This window comes from Capsaspora owczarzaki (genome assembly GCF_000151315.2).
Source record: "Capsaspora owczarzaki ATCC 30864 unplaced genomic scaffold supercont2.4, whole genome shotgun sequence".
Classification (NCBI taxonomy): domain Eukaryota; class Filasterea; order Ministeriida; family Capsasporidae; genus Capsaspora; species Capsaspora owczarzaki.
The window spans coordinates 1094341-1108208 of NW_011887295.1; the positions used below are offsets into that span (position 1 = coordinate 1094341).

Below are 13868 nucleotides of genomic sequence, written 5' to 3' on the forward strand. Positions count from 1 at the left end.
AAGATCCAAGCCCACCCAGGTTGGAGTGCCGCTCTTGCTGACTGCACTAACATCGGCGTTGGTCGCAATAACTGTAGCGCTGCCTCCGAAGCCAACGTCCGAATTGGCAAACCCGTTTGACGACACTTGGCTGGCAGTGATCATGTTGTAGATGAGCAAAGTAGTGGTTGCACCGGACGCAGTATAGATGCTAGAGCTGGCTGCGGTGCCTGCGACATAGTTGCCATTGAACGTGCTCTTGTAGATTGCTGTACGAGACTGTTCAGGCGATGGAATGAGATTTGTACGTTCAATTCAAGCTGCGACGTTGCGCTGGTGCTTACATTCGATGTAGTTCCGAGACTGAGGGCATGGCCCCAGCCAGAGCCCGCACAAGTGTTTCCGGTAAACGTGGACTTGGAGATGGACAGCGAGTTTGAGACTCCAGCCTTGACGCCGATCGCGCCTCCGGAATAGGCTCGGTTGTTTGTAAACTAAGAGTCGAGAAAAGGTGAGTCATCCTCGGTTCAAGCAGCCCAGGCGGCCATTTCAGTCACGCCACAAAACGAGCCGGAACGTACTGTGCATGAAGTGACAGTAACAGTGGTCACAGTGTCAATGGCGATGGCACCACCATAATTGGTTGAGCCATACATAGCGCCCGCGTTGTTCGAGAACGCAACGTTTTGGAGTTGGACGTTCGAGAACGACCCGATACGCATGCCGGCACCATAATCTGAGGAGCAGCGTTGGTGAGGAGCAGCGTTGGTGAGTCTCACCATACCACAATTCCCGCTCCAAGCAACAAAGTCAGGACATTCTAAATAGTTACCCCAAACTTGATTGTTGGAAATGACCGAATCTGTCATCACAACATTGTTGCTGCCGAAGAGGTGGAGACCGGCAGCTTGGGACTGCGTCGTCGAGGTGCAGCCGTCCAGAATGACGTTCTTGAGGACCGAACTGACGCCGGTATTCAGGTAAATGGCTCCCGAGCCTTGAGTAACTTTGAGATTCTCAAAATTCACGCTGAGGCCCGCGCCATTCGTGACGTAAAACACAATCTGAGAGCCGTATTGATTGGAGATGACTACATCTTCCGGGCGGGTGCCCAGACCTCGAAACGAAACCGATCGGTTGATTGTTCGCTGATTGGGGAAGGCGTAGGTTCCGGGCATAATGCACACAACTGTACTCGTGCTTGGGGAGCCAAGCTCGTTGTAGAGCGCAGTCACGTCGGAGACGGTAATGCTGCAAGGCTCTTGTTGTCCTTGCGCGAACGGCACAGCAGCTGCAATGGCTGCAAGCACCAGCAGTTGGATCCAATACCACCGCAAGACTCGCATCTGTTTATGCGTTATTTCGTCTTTCGGAAAAGTGCGGTGTGATTCAGAGACAGTTACAAAGTGAGCTTGCATTTCGCAGCAATAATGACATGGTGCAGAAAGCCTGTTGTGTGTGGATGGATGGCTCCAACCACTTGTCCAGCTCGCGATAGTGTGGGTGAGCCCTCGAACTCTCTGCATTTTTGCGCGTAACCTGTCTGCCTGCCTCGCCTCGCCTCCCATGCGTACTTCTTGATAGCTTTCAATGGCAACATGCGCCTTCAAGAGTGCGTGGGAACGGGATGACGCATCGGCTCGATCAATATTGTATTTGTTGTTTGCTTTCACTCATTGCCGGCAAGGCCAGCCGGAGGGCTCCGCCGTCCCGTTTGCACCGTCACTTCTACAGGACGCATCCAAGGATCAGAGGAGGGGGGCAGAGACAGAGAGACAGAGAGAGAGAGAAAGAGAGAGAGCGAGAGCAAGGCAGCGAAAGAGGGCATCTCTGAACACGTTGGGCTCAGACTCAACGCCCTGTCGTTAAGCTGCCTAGTCGACTCTCGCAATACGGCGGAGACCCCCTCTAAGGAAACGAGAAAATCGAAAAAGAAGGGTGGATCGGTCCTCGGGTTGGACGGTGCCCTTTCGCTTACTGTTGCACAAAATAGGTGGGAGAAAACAAAAAAGAAAAAGAAAAGACAAAACAGACCAAACAAAAAAAAGCAAAGAAAAATGAGCCCTTTTTGTTCACAATGTGTTTGAATTTGGTTGACAACCTTGCTGCTTGCTTGCTTCTTTCGACTCTGCCCGCGACATCACAGTCAACCCTATGTACAACATATCGCATCACTGCGACTTCACGCCACGCGCGACCAGGATGATCAAACAGAAGAGCTTAAAGAAAAAATGAAACCTTCGTTTGGATGAAAATCAAGTGAACAACCATTCACGATTCACAATGAGAGCTTTCTTCGGGTCTTGCAAGTGCGATTTGAGATGCGTTAATAAAGACAAGTACAGCCGAGCCGTCCCGGGCGGCATGATCCTCGCCACGTTTTGACATTTGTGTGTCCAGTTTTTTTCAAAATCCGAGTTCACCAACCTGCGCTCGATGGAACCACGTTGGCCTCGCTTGGCATGATCATGTGCGCTGTCACAAACAATTTCCGCCACTGTTGTCGTGTAACAGTGTAGAAATGTAACATGCAACCAATAAACTCTCATTGTCGCTCCTCAAGCACATTTCGTTCAGCGAGTACGGTGTGCTTCGAGATCCCTCACAGCACAACTCATCCAACTCCAGCAGGACCATCTCTTGCTTGAACCGCTGCAACCTGGAGACGGAACCTGTTGCCTGTTGCTTGGCGCTGCGGAAGCAACACCGCATTCCTCCGCCAAAATCCAACGGCATACCGTTGGTCTGCATTCGTGGTTGATCAACTTGGCATTTTCAGGTCGAATGGGAATATTGCACCTGCGCCGTCCTCTATTGAGTGAATATTCAACCAAACCGCAGCGAAAACTATGCAGAGAACCTCAAACTCAATTTTACTGGTTTTGGACTCTCAGCCACCCTTTCTCCCCTTTTTGCGGTTGACACGCAGCCTATTCCCGTGGCGACTCTGTCTGAAGATACAGTGCCTGTGTTTAGACACCAACAATCCAACTGATCGAGCGCTGCTGTCGATGGGACTGAATGTGCGATGGCAGGCAGCGCGGCGTTCAACTACGGCGTTCAAATTTTAACCAGCACCAAACGGTTCGGTGGCGGTTTGATTGATTTGACCACTGTTTTTGAAGCTTTGCGGTCCGCACTGAGAATCCCCTGCAAGGTCCATACCAACCGGAAAAGTATGCGACATGCATCACGTTCCCGCCTCTCTGTTCAGGGGTGGCACGCAAGTGAGGGTTCGGCGCATTTGGCGCTTTAAAACGCGCTCGCAAAATCGAACACTTCCAACCACTCCATCTTTTTTTTTGTTCCTCTTCTTGCAGTGCTCTGCTCGCACATCCACCGTTTTTTTTTTTGCTTTCTGGTTCTGCGTTTTTCAGTATTTTTTTTTTTTTTTTTTTTGGCTCCCCTTCCTTTCCGAAAGCTTCCTTTCGTTCTTCTCATTCACCTGCTTTTTCATTCCACTCTACTGCGACCATGGTTGACTTGGCCATCTCGTCCAGAAACTCGGCAGCGAGAACGCGCCACTCTGGCAGACGACATGTTGCTGGGATGCTGGCGGTGGTGGCAATTGTGTCGGCGGTTTGTGCTGCACTTTTCGCCGCTCCCACCGTCGCTCAGGCGTCGGCAAAGAAGCTGCCCGGACCAGGCGATCGTGCAATGTGGGTTTGGGGCGGCATCACGTTCAGCAGCCAGGCCAGTATCACCAGCTTTCTCGATTTTGTCAACGCTCCGCACGGCTATCCGGGTTTGTCCATCAATCGAATTTTGCTCGCCTGCGGAAGCAAGTACCTCTCGGGCTCCAGTGCGACCCAGATGCGCAGCTTTATTCAGCAGGCCCACGCTCGCGGCGTTCTTGTCGAGTATCTCGATGGCGATGCGCAGTGGACGACCAGTGCGTCGCTCGCCTCGACCCCCAAAAATCTCGTTTCGCAGGTCATTGCGTTCAACAAGGGCACCGCCGACGTAACGGATGACTTTGACGGCATTCACCTGGACATTGAGCCCCATGTGCTGGGTGCGCTTTGGACGAGCAACAGCGCGGGTGGCACGGACAAGTACAACAACCTCCTCGAAGACAACATGCTCGCCATCTACCGCGCCTGCAAGCAGCTGATTGTGGCGGGTGACCCAAAGATGACGCTTGCGGCTGACATTGGTGTTTGGTACGTCTCTGCCGCCACCGACATCTGGAACGGATTTATGAACGACCAGTCCGTCGACTACCTCGGCATCATGGACTACACGGACAACCAGCCAACCTACCAGACTCAAGCCCTGGCCAACTTGAAGGCTGTCAAGGGCAACATCAAGATTATGGTTGGCGTTGAGTCGATTGATCCCAATTCGGGTAAGAAACGAACAAACAAAAAAAAAACACCAAAACTCCGGGTGACGGTGCAGCGTTCTTGTTTGTTGCCTCGTTTTGGAAGTCGCTTTTTTTTTTCGCCGGTGGAGGAGTGTCGAATGCAAGTGTTCGACACCATGTTCGATGCCATATTTCTCACCTCTGTTTGTTTTTGTGTGTGTGAACGATTTTGCTTTTTTTTTGTGCTTTTTGTGCGTTTTTTTTTTTGTGCTTTTGTGCGTTTTGTTTGTTTGTGTTGTCATCTCTTGCGCTTGAACTATCGCCCTCTCCCTCCACAGCACCCGATGAGCAGTCCTTCTATCAAGAAGGCTATGGTCCGCTCGAGGCGCAACTCTTGAAGACCAGCACTGCACTCAAGGCATACTCTTCGTGGGGTGGATATGCCATTCACCACTATGGCAGCTACTCGACTCTCGGATACTGGCTGCAGGGCGCTGCGCCGGCGATTCCGGCGGCCTGGAAGAGCCCTCGACCCGACTACCCGAGCTACGGAACGTCCACTGGCACAACCACCAAGAGCACGACGACCAAGACCTCAACGTCAACCTCCACCTCAAAGTCAACCTCCACCTCCACTTCGACATCCACCAAAACCAGAACATCGACCTCGACTTCGACCTCCAAGCCGACTGGCGGCTCAACCGGGACGGGAGTTATCACGACCGGAAAGAAGATGCCTGGACAAGGCGACCGTGCAATGTGGGTCTGGGGCGGTATCACGTACAGCAGCCAGGCCAGCATCACCAGCTTCCTCGACTTTGTCAATGCCCCGCATGGCTATCCCGGTCTGTCCATCAACCGAATTCTCCTGTCCTGCGGCACCAAGTACTTGTCGGGCACTGGCGCGACCCAGATGCGCAGCTTTATTCAGCAGGCTCATGCTCGTGGCGTTCTTGTCGAGTACCTTGATGGCGATGCGCAGTGGACGACCAGCGCGGCGCTCGCGGCAACTCCGAAAAACGTCGTGTCCCAGGTCATTGCGTTCAACAAGGGCACATCCGATGCCACAGATGACTTTGACGGCATTCACCTGGACATTGAGCCCCACGTTTTGGGAGCGCTTTGGACGAGCAACAGCGCGGGTGGCACGGACCAGTACAACAACATGCTTGAGGACAACATGCTTGCCATTTACCGCGCGTGCAAGCAGCTGATTGCCGAGGGCGATCCCAAGATGACGCTTGCGGCCGACATTGGCGTCTGGTATGTCACCTCTGCCACCGACATTTGGAATGGCTTCATGAAGGACCAGTCTGTCGACTACCTGGGCATTATGGACTACACCGACCAGCAGCTTCCGTTCCAAAACAAGGCCATCCAGAACCTGAAGGCCGTCAAGGGCAACATCAAGATCATGGTTGGCGTGGAATCCATTGATGAGAACTCTGGTAAGGTCTCGCAGTTGCTTGTGTCGAAATAATTGGTCTCGAGTTGTGAGCGGGGGAGAGTTGGAACATTGGGACTCACTTCTTGTCATGCCTTTTGTCCCTTGCCAGCACCTGATGCACAGTCGTTCTGGCAAGAAGGCTATGGTCCTCTGGAAGCCCAGTTGGCTACCTCCAGCACCGCTCTCAAAGCATATTCGGCCTGGGGAGGCTACGCCATCCATCACTACGCCAGCTACTCGGTTCTTGGGTATAATCTGAAGGGAGCCGCGCCTGCCATTCCCGCTGCGTGGAAGAAGCCCAGAGCGGATTACCCCAACTATGGCTCGGTGACGGTGCCCGGTGAAGAAGAGGAAGAAGAAGTCGTCGTACCAAAGCCCTCAAAGTCGGCGACCCCTCCTGTCAACACTGACTGCGTGTGCCGCCCCAACAGACGTGAGGCCACAGACGAGGAAGACATGGCCGTGAACTACGCCGCTGAGGATGCGCATTCCAAGAGCGGGTCCAACACCCAGCTCATGGTTGTTGCAGCGCTCGGGTGGGGCGTGGCTTCTGTTGGTATTCTCAACATGCTCGTCACTGAGCGACGCCGTCGTGCCGAAAATGCAGCAGCCCTGGCAGCCAACATGTGAAATTGTGCCAAGCAATGATTTTGCTTTTTTGCTTCTGTGATGCACGACAAGATTCAATGTGTACAAAAAAAAAGAACAAGTGATTTGCATGCCGCCAACAACCCTCGAGTCCACACAATGTGTAGATCTACAAAAGGATGCACGAACAAGTGATTTGCATGAGCCGCGGGGCACAAAGCTATGCCGCAAATAAACCTCGAGTGCACACAAAGGGGGGGGGGAAGTCAAAATGGAAGCATCTATTAACAATAACATTGAAAAAAAAAAACACAGAGCAAAATCACAAAAGTACAAAGTAACAAGAATATACCAGGAAAATCTACAGCAAATTCGCCCATTCTAACAAACAATTTGGTAGGTTCACTACACGGCATCGGCCTCGGCGAGAAGAAGGGCCTGCTTGTCCTCTGGAGCAGCAGATGTGGCGGGAGAGCTCTTCTTCAATCCCGCCCAGTTTTCGGGAACGGCAACCGGCAGACTGGCCAGCACGTGCTTGGATTTGCACTCGGTAGGGGCGAGAGGGGCAAAAGCACCATTGTTGATGTTAAACCAGCGCAAGATGGCCCACTTGTACTGCGAAGGCGCGGCCTTGTTGATGGTGACAGGGGTGCGGACGGAACGGTACATGATGGCGACAAAAAGCCCGGTGAGGACGGCGACAAGCAGGCCAGCCACCACAAAGATGGCAATCCACCCGGCCTTCGGAATGCGGTTGAACGGATAGCGCGACCAGAACGGGCCGCCACTGGGGTGGTTGACCCAGTGATCGTCGCCATTCGAGCCATCCGAATCATCATCGGGCTGGGGGTTGTTGGGCTCGTGTTGGTTTTCGGCGTCCAGCTCCGTCCAGATGGCCTGGAACTCGGACTGGTACGGGGTAGCGCCAAGCGCGTTGTGGACGCACTTGTAGACCTGGACGGCAGACTGGAAGTCAAACAGGCAGGGCGCGACCTGCGAGACCAGGGTAGCGGGCGAGACATTGGAAGGGACAAAGCGGGACGAGAGGGAGCGTGTCGCCAGCAACCTCCGGCCCAACGGGCTCCACCCGTCGGCTCCACCTCGGGAACATTGATCTCATCGAGAGTGGAGACACCAAGCAGATGCGCAAGCGTTTGGAAGCGTTGCGCCTTTCGCGGATGCGCTTGCATGAAGGGCGAGTCGCCGATCTGCTGGGTCAGCTCGGACAAGCAATCGCCGCACTGCAACAGAGTTGTGAGATGCGCCACAAAGTGCTGGCCGGCGTAGGCGCAGCGGCGCAAGTCGCCATGCTCGCCAGAGAGCAACGACACAATGAAACGAACAAAGCCGTGGTGACGACGACCACCGACATGTCCGCGACCGTGACCGGGACCATGACGGGGGCCTTCCTCGCGCTGGTCATCGGCGCCTGCACCATGTTGCTGGCGGTTGTTCGCCTCGCCAAAGTGCCAGCCGCGAGGGCCATGTGGACGATCGTGCGCTTCACCGTCGGCTCCACGACGACGATGGTGAGGAGCAGCAGCGGCATTGGGGTGACGAGGGGCTGCAGCGTCAGCGTCACCGGCAGCGGCAGTCTCGTCATCGTCAGAGCCAAACACATGGGAAACGAGCATCGCATAGTGGAAGCGGCGCTTGATCAAAGTGAAGAGTGCACGGACAACAGTCTGAACGCCAATGGCCTCGGAAGGGCCAACAGCCTCGATGAGGCCGGGAGAGGACGCCAGACACGTGCGCAACTCTGCAGCAGTGTATGCCACGCGGAATGCGCTCTGCCTCGTGCCAGGGGTCACAGACTCGAAGCGAGCAGAGACCGAGTTGCGAATGACGGCGTGCAGGCGCGCGTCGGAGGCTGCGACAGTGTCAACGCACTGAGCGAGCTGAAGCTCAGACGTCCAGTTGTGCAGGCAGGTCTGCACCGAGAGCGCAGGGACGGAGGCGGCAAAGTAGGCGCGGATTTCCTCCGGCACGCGCTCCTGGTACTCGGGGATTTCCTGCAGCAGGTTGTGCGTGGCCTGGACGGACTCGACCAAGCGGGAGAAGGAAATGTGGCAGGCACGGAGCGCCAGCGGAGAGGTCCAATGGCCAAACACGACGCGGTGGTACGACTGCGACGGGACACCCGACGACGACGGCTGGCTCATGTCGCTGTGCTCGAACGAGGGCGACGACGAGAACGTGACATCGCCCTCAAACATGCGGTTGGCGGCATAAATGCAGCGACCAAAGCTCTTGAGCGAGAACATGACTTGGGTTGCTTGCTGGAATCCGACCATTTCCGCCAAGTGACCTGCGTCGGGGTTTTTTTTTTTTTTTTTTTATGATTATTATTATTGTTGTTTTCAGTTCGGTGAGTTGTCTGGATTTGGGGGTTTTGCGTTTTCGTTGGAGCTGGGAAATGCGGGGGAAACGGCACGCCCACCTCCGAATGTTGTGTGTCACTCGGTGTGGCACGAACCTTCCCCTCTTCTTCTGTCTCTCTTCTCTCTCTCAGCGACTCCATCCGTCTATGTTTCGAGACTCGGGGCTTTGTGCTCATTGTCGAATGACAAACACAGAGAGAGAGAGACGTGCGCTCGAGCTCGTCCCCCCTCCACATGGATTTCCCGTTTTGGTCCCAAATCCTTGTCGGAACACCCGCAGCTGACCCACAAAAAATCTACTTTGTCCACTCACTCACTCACTATGTTATTGTCATGTTGTTGTTATTTTGAAAATAATGTCGCAACCCTCAAGCGAGCTGGATGTGCGTAAGTGGAGTCACATTAAAGCGGACTGGTGGCACCTGAAATTGCTGACGTTTCCTCGCTCCGTCCCTCCTTCCCTCTCAATCTCTCACTCCGCACCCACCTCCCCTTGCCTCCGTTAATCCTGCTGTACTTATTTCCCTCTGTTTTCTCTTTTCCTTCCTTCAACCCTTCTTCATTGTCATCCTACTCGTTTTGGGGCCATAGTGACACACCAATAAAATCCACCACAAAGCCAAAAAAGCGTGTCACCGCCGCCGCCGCTGCGCTCCCCCTCGCTTTGCCCCTTCCCCCCTCCTACCAACCCTCAATTCCCTCAACTCCTTCATCATCATCATCGTCATCTTCGTCTTCCAAACATGCCATCGCTCATCTCGTCGCACGACTCTGCGATCGCGTTGCTTTCAAAGCACAAATAGGCCAGCATCCGTACCGAAAATGCCGCCGCCTGTTACTGCACCACCGCCGTGTTCAGCGGGGCCGCCCTGCTGCCACTCGATGGAGGTGGGGTGCTTGCTGTCGTCCTTGCTGTCGTCCTTGTTATCATGGACGTTGTTGTTGTTGGTGGTGGTGGTGGTGGTGGTGCGGCCGACGCCAAAGCCAAAGCCATGACGCTGGCGGTGGCGCCAGTTCCGCGGCTGGTGACGCTCGGCGTCGGGCTGCAGACGCTCGCGCTCCACGTCGACCAGGTCGTTGCGCCCGTGGGCAGTCGCGTGCGCTGACGATGATGCAGCCACAAGCACAGCGGCAGCCGCGGCCACAAGAAGCAGCAGCAGACGGACGCGCATCTTCTGTGAGAGTAGAAAAAGCGAGAAAAGAAAAAAAAAAAAAAAAAAGAGGGAAAATGACTGCATCTGTAAAACTCAGACCGAGATCGAAGATCAAGGATGGAAAAACAACAAATATTCAATACAATATGAGCGAAATCCGAACGTGCCGGAATCAGACGCGAGAGAAAGTCGAGAAACAACGAGCTTTTGATTGCCATTTTTCAAAAGATTGTGTTGAACTGGAGCTTGAATTCTCAGACTTGAGAGTCGTACAGTATTGATCACATCAGCATCAGCATTGCATTGGACAATCCTATCATAAGCATGCTCGATCTTCAACTTCACTCTTTTTTTCATTGTTGGTGCATTGAGGAATCAGGATCATGGCGCGGTTGCTGGTGGCGTCGCTCGTGGCACTGCTGTCCGTCGCAGTGTACTACTATGCATTTGTGCTGTCCGACGCCGTTGCTCAGCTGCAGCACACGCCGCTCGCCGCAGAGTACGACTTTATCGTGGTCGGCTCGGGCAGCGCTGGAGCGGTTGTTGCCGCGCGCCTGGCTCAGCGACTCCCCAACAAGACCGTCCTGGTAAGCGGATCCAAGCACAAAACGACAAGCAAACCCAAAACCAAAACCAAACCCAAAGCAAGCAAGAGCCGAGTTGCCCGGTCCCCTCAAACCCTGGGTTGCAATCACAAACAGCCTCAAATTCAGAATTCAAAAGTGTTCGCATTGGGATTTGTACATTGGAACAAACCTCAGCCACTTTTGACTTGTCTGAGACACTCACTCGATGTGTGTTGGCTCGTCTGATTTTTTTTTTTTTTTTTTTTTTTTTTGTATCGGTTGCTAGCTGCTCGAATCTGGCGGATCCGACGTTCAGCTCGAAATCCAAATGCCGGCGGCAGCTGCCATGCTGCAGCGCACCAAGGTGGACTACCACTACCAGAGCGTGCCGCAGAAAAACTCGCACTGGGCAATGAAAGGCCAGGTGTCCAACTGGCCGCGCGGTCGTGTGCTTGGCGGATCGGCCAGCCTCAACTACATGGCGTACGTCCGCGGACACAAGAATGACTATGACGGCTGGGCTGCTGGCGGTGCGACGGGCTGGGATTGGGACAGTGTGCTGCCCTACTTTATGCGCTCCGAGGACAACTACCAGTTCAATCGGCCGCAGGTGAGCGACAGCGTCCACGGCCACGGCGGATTTCTCGAAGTGACCGACATGGAAGATCGCAACCGCGTCACCGAGCTGTTCGTCGACGCGGGTGTCGAAGCCGGCTTCAAGCTGATTGACTTTAACGACGGGCAGCAGGACGGTGTCAACTTTTGCCCGCGCACAGTCACTCGTAAGCAAGAGCGCTGCTCGCCGACCCACTGTCTGCTGCGCCCCATGCTCGCTTCCGGCAAATTCCCAAACCTCAGCGTCGCCACCTTTGCAACCGTCAAGCGCGTGACTTTCGAGGAGACCGCCGCCGGTGCCCAGCGCGCCGTCGGCCTCGAGATTGTCCGTGCTGTCGATCCGCGCGCGGCAGACGCCGTCCACACCAGCGTCCGTGCTCGGCAGGAGATTGTGCTGTCTGGCGGTACGATTGGCTCTGCCCACATTCTTCTCAATTCGGGCGTTGGCCCTCGCGCTCAGCTTGAGGCCCTCGACATTCCAGTTGTGGCCGACCTCCCTGTCGGCGAAAACCTGCAAGACCACATGGTGTCCCCCCTCAAGTTTGCCACCCCGACCATTGAAACTCTCGGACCCAAGAGCGAAAACATTCGCAACGTGCTCCAGTACCTGGTCTACGGCCGTGGCCCACTCACGTCGAACGGCGTCGAAGCCTGCCTGTTTACCGAAACGGGTGCGCGCCCCGACCTCAACATGCCGGACTTGCAGCTGCAGTTCATTCCCACGGCATCCACCATCGTCGACTTGCAGAATTTCAACTACAATGCATCCTTGACGGAGCTGATGCTGCGCGACCAGGACGGCTTTATCATTGCCCCGACGCTGCTCCACCCCAAGAGCCGAGGCACCATCAAGCTGGCCTCCAACGACCCTCTGGCGTATCCCATCATCGATCCCAACTACCTGGCTGAAGAGGAAGACGTTGAAACGCTGGCACGAGGCGTTGCTCTCGCCTACAAACTTGTCACCACCACCAACGCCTACCGCGGCCTTGCCTTCCACACACTGGACTTGTTCAACGAGTTCCTTGTCAATGCCTCCATTCCTGTTGAACCGTATTCGCACGAATTCTTCAGCCTGGTGGTCCGCTACCTCTCGGCGACCGTTTACCATCCCACTGGCACATGCAAGATGGGCTCTGCCAGCGATCCTACTTCCGTGGTTTTGCCTTCGTTGCAAGTGAAGGGTACGTCGTTTGGCGAGTTTTTGTGGTGTCTGTTATTGAGGGAGGGGGGGGTGTTTGGTAGTTGGGATGTTTTTATTGATTGTTTTTTTCTTTGTTTGATTTCATCGACCTCCCTCCGACTCTCTTCACCCCCGCCAATTTGACTTCATTAGGAATCGAGGGTCTTCGTGTCGCGGATGCATCAGTCATGCCGAACGTGGTCGGCGGAAACACGAACGCGCCCGTCATCATGATTGGCGAAAAGGCCGTCGATCTCATCATTGCTGACTGCTCGAGTTGCTAGACATGTGGAACGCCGTTGCCAATCAAGTGTACATTTCATGCTTAACAAGCCAATTTTCGCAACACTTCTTGTTGCCTGTTCTTCCCCCCGCCTTTTTTTCGCAAAAACCATCTAAATCTATTCCACGCTCTCAACGGCGTTGATCGTTTATTTTGGCAGCGATGAATCAGTCAACCATTGGTAGAGCTGGGGCTTTCTGTCTGCAAAGTAGGGATTCACGTTGCGCAAGTGAACGTACTCGGCCTTGTTCAAATCGACGGTGCAAAAGAGCAGCTGCTCCTCGTCGTCTGCCGCTCGAAGCAAGTCTTCCCCGTCCGGCCCGACAATGCAGCTGCTACCACCAAACTGCAAGCCGCGCTCGTTTCCGTGACGATTAATGTACGCAATCACAGCGTGATTTTCGATGGCGCGGGTGGGGAGCACTCGGCGTGGAATGCCCGTCCAAAAGTTGGCGGTTGGGATGGCCACGAACGTTGCGCCGTGGAGACACACAGAGCGGACAATCTCTGGGAATTCAACGTCGTAGCAGATCAACAGAGCGACGTTGAATCTGGGAATCCCCTCGAAATCCTTGCAAACCGCCGTGTACGACTGGGTTGCCGCTGCCGCAGGGACTTCCGTGAATGCAGCCTTTTCATCCGGACCATACAAGTGCGTTTTGCGATAGTTAAGTTGGATTTCGCCCTTGCTATCAATCAGCATGGCGGAGTTGTACACTTGGCCAGCGTCTGCGAGCTCTGAGCGCGATCCGTCCACACAATCACACAATGGTTCAACGGTGAGCGACATCATCAAATGGGTCAATCAACATCCAAGTCCTTTCATCGCAACCGTTTCCGCTCAGCAGCTCAGCACAGGTTTGACATTTCCCCAAAAGCAGCAGTTCAAAATCTCAGTTCTACCCGAGTAGCCGAGCACCATGCCACATCCAGCATCCCGGCACGCGTTGCGCAGATCTTGGATTTCCGTGGACTCGAGGTTTCTGGCACACGCGTGCAGCTCGTCCGCGGGCAAATGGTAGCCTGTGTGGAGAGAGCGGAGGATTACGAGCGTGAGACACAGTTTCCCAACGCCTGAACTTACACACAGACGCGCCCTCCCCCTCCGCCGTTGAGGCACAATCAAGCTTACCACTCAAGAATAGCTCGGGCAGAAGCAGCAGCCGGGCGCCGGCCGTGCGCGCCTGAGCAAGCGTGTCCTTGGCGAGCTGGACGTTCGCAGCTACGTCGCCGGGATGGCCGCGAGATTGGAACAAGGCGACTTTGAGCATTTCTCAGCGCCAAAGACAAGGACTGCAAACCAAAACAAGAATGAGAAAACGTGCGTGAATGACACGGTATAGGAATGAGATGGGATGTCGATGAG

At 54.6% G+C, this 13868-nt stretch overlaps 6 protein-coding genes across 6 annotated transcripts; 2 read left to right on the forward strand and 4 right to left on the reverse strand.

Annotated features, from left to right (window-relative positions):
* Window positions 1-51: 51 nt before the first annotated feature.
* CAOG_08669 (hypothetical protein) lies at window positions 52-1325 on the reverse strand (the record flags this gene model as incomplete). The annotated part of the gene is made up of 4 exons (XM_011271978.1): window positions 52-258; window positions 324-473; window positions 561-715; window positions 812-1325. Coding segments are annotated over 4 exons (1026 nt in total), but the record flags the coding sequence as incomplete, so codon positions are not given.
* Window positions 1326-3283: 1958 nt separating this feature from the next.
* Window positions 3284-6362, forward strand: CAOG_03135 (hypothetical protein; the record flags this gene model as incomplete). Its single annotated transcript, XM_004363917.2, has 3 exons — window positions 3284-4327; window positions 4624-5733; window positions 5842-6362. The coding sequence occupies exons 1-3, from the start codon at window positions 3454-3456 to the stop codon at window positions 6360-6362; spliced, it is 2505 nt and encodes an 834-aa protein (XP_004363974.1). The 5' UTR covers window positions 3284-3453.
* Window positions 6363-6725: 363 nt separating this feature from the next.
* On the reverse strand, window positions 6726-8614 carry CAOG_03136 (hypothetical protein; the record flags this gene model as incomplete). The annotated part of the gene is made up of 2 exons (XM_004363918.1): window positions 6726-7313; window positions 7421-8614. The coding sequence occupies 2 exons, from the start codon at window positions 8612-8614 to the stop codon at window positions 6726-6728; spliced, it is 1782 nt and encodes a 593-aa protein (XP_004363975.1).
* Window positions 8615-9489: 875 nt separating this feature from the next.
* Window positions 9490-9873, reverse strand: CAOG_03137 (hypothetical protein; the record flags this gene model as incomplete). Its single annotated transcript, XM_004363919.1, has 1 exon — window positions 9490-9873. The coding sequence occupies one exon, from the start codon at window positions 9871-9873 to the stop codon at window positions 9490-9492; it is 384 nt and encodes a 127-aa protein (XP_004363976.1).
* Window positions 9874-10209: 336 nt separating this feature from the next.
* On the forward strand, window positions 10210-12631 carry CAOG_03138 (hypothetical protein). Its single transcript, XM_004363920.2, has 3 exons — window positions 10210-10442; window positions 10708-12220; window positions 12373-12631. The coding sequence occupies exons 1-3, from the start codon at window positions 10239-10241 to the stop codon at window positions 12501-12503; spliced, it is 1848 nt and encodes a 615-aa protein (XP_004363977.1). The 5' UTR covers window positions 10210-10238; the 3' UTR covers window positions 12504-12631.
* Window positions 12624-13838, reverse strand: CAOG_03139 (carbon-nitrogen family hydrolase). The gene is made up of 3 exons (XM_004363921.2): window positions 13635-13838; window positions 13406-13525; window positions 12624-13240 (listed from the first exon to the last, which is right to left on the reverse strand). Exons 1-3 carry the CDS (start codon window positions 13771-13773, stop codon window positions 12651-12653), a joined length of 849 nt encoding a protein of 282 aa, XP_004363978.1. The 5' UTR covers window positions 13774-13838; the 3' UTR covers window positions 12624-12650.
* Window positions 13839-13868: the final 30 nt, after the last annotated feature.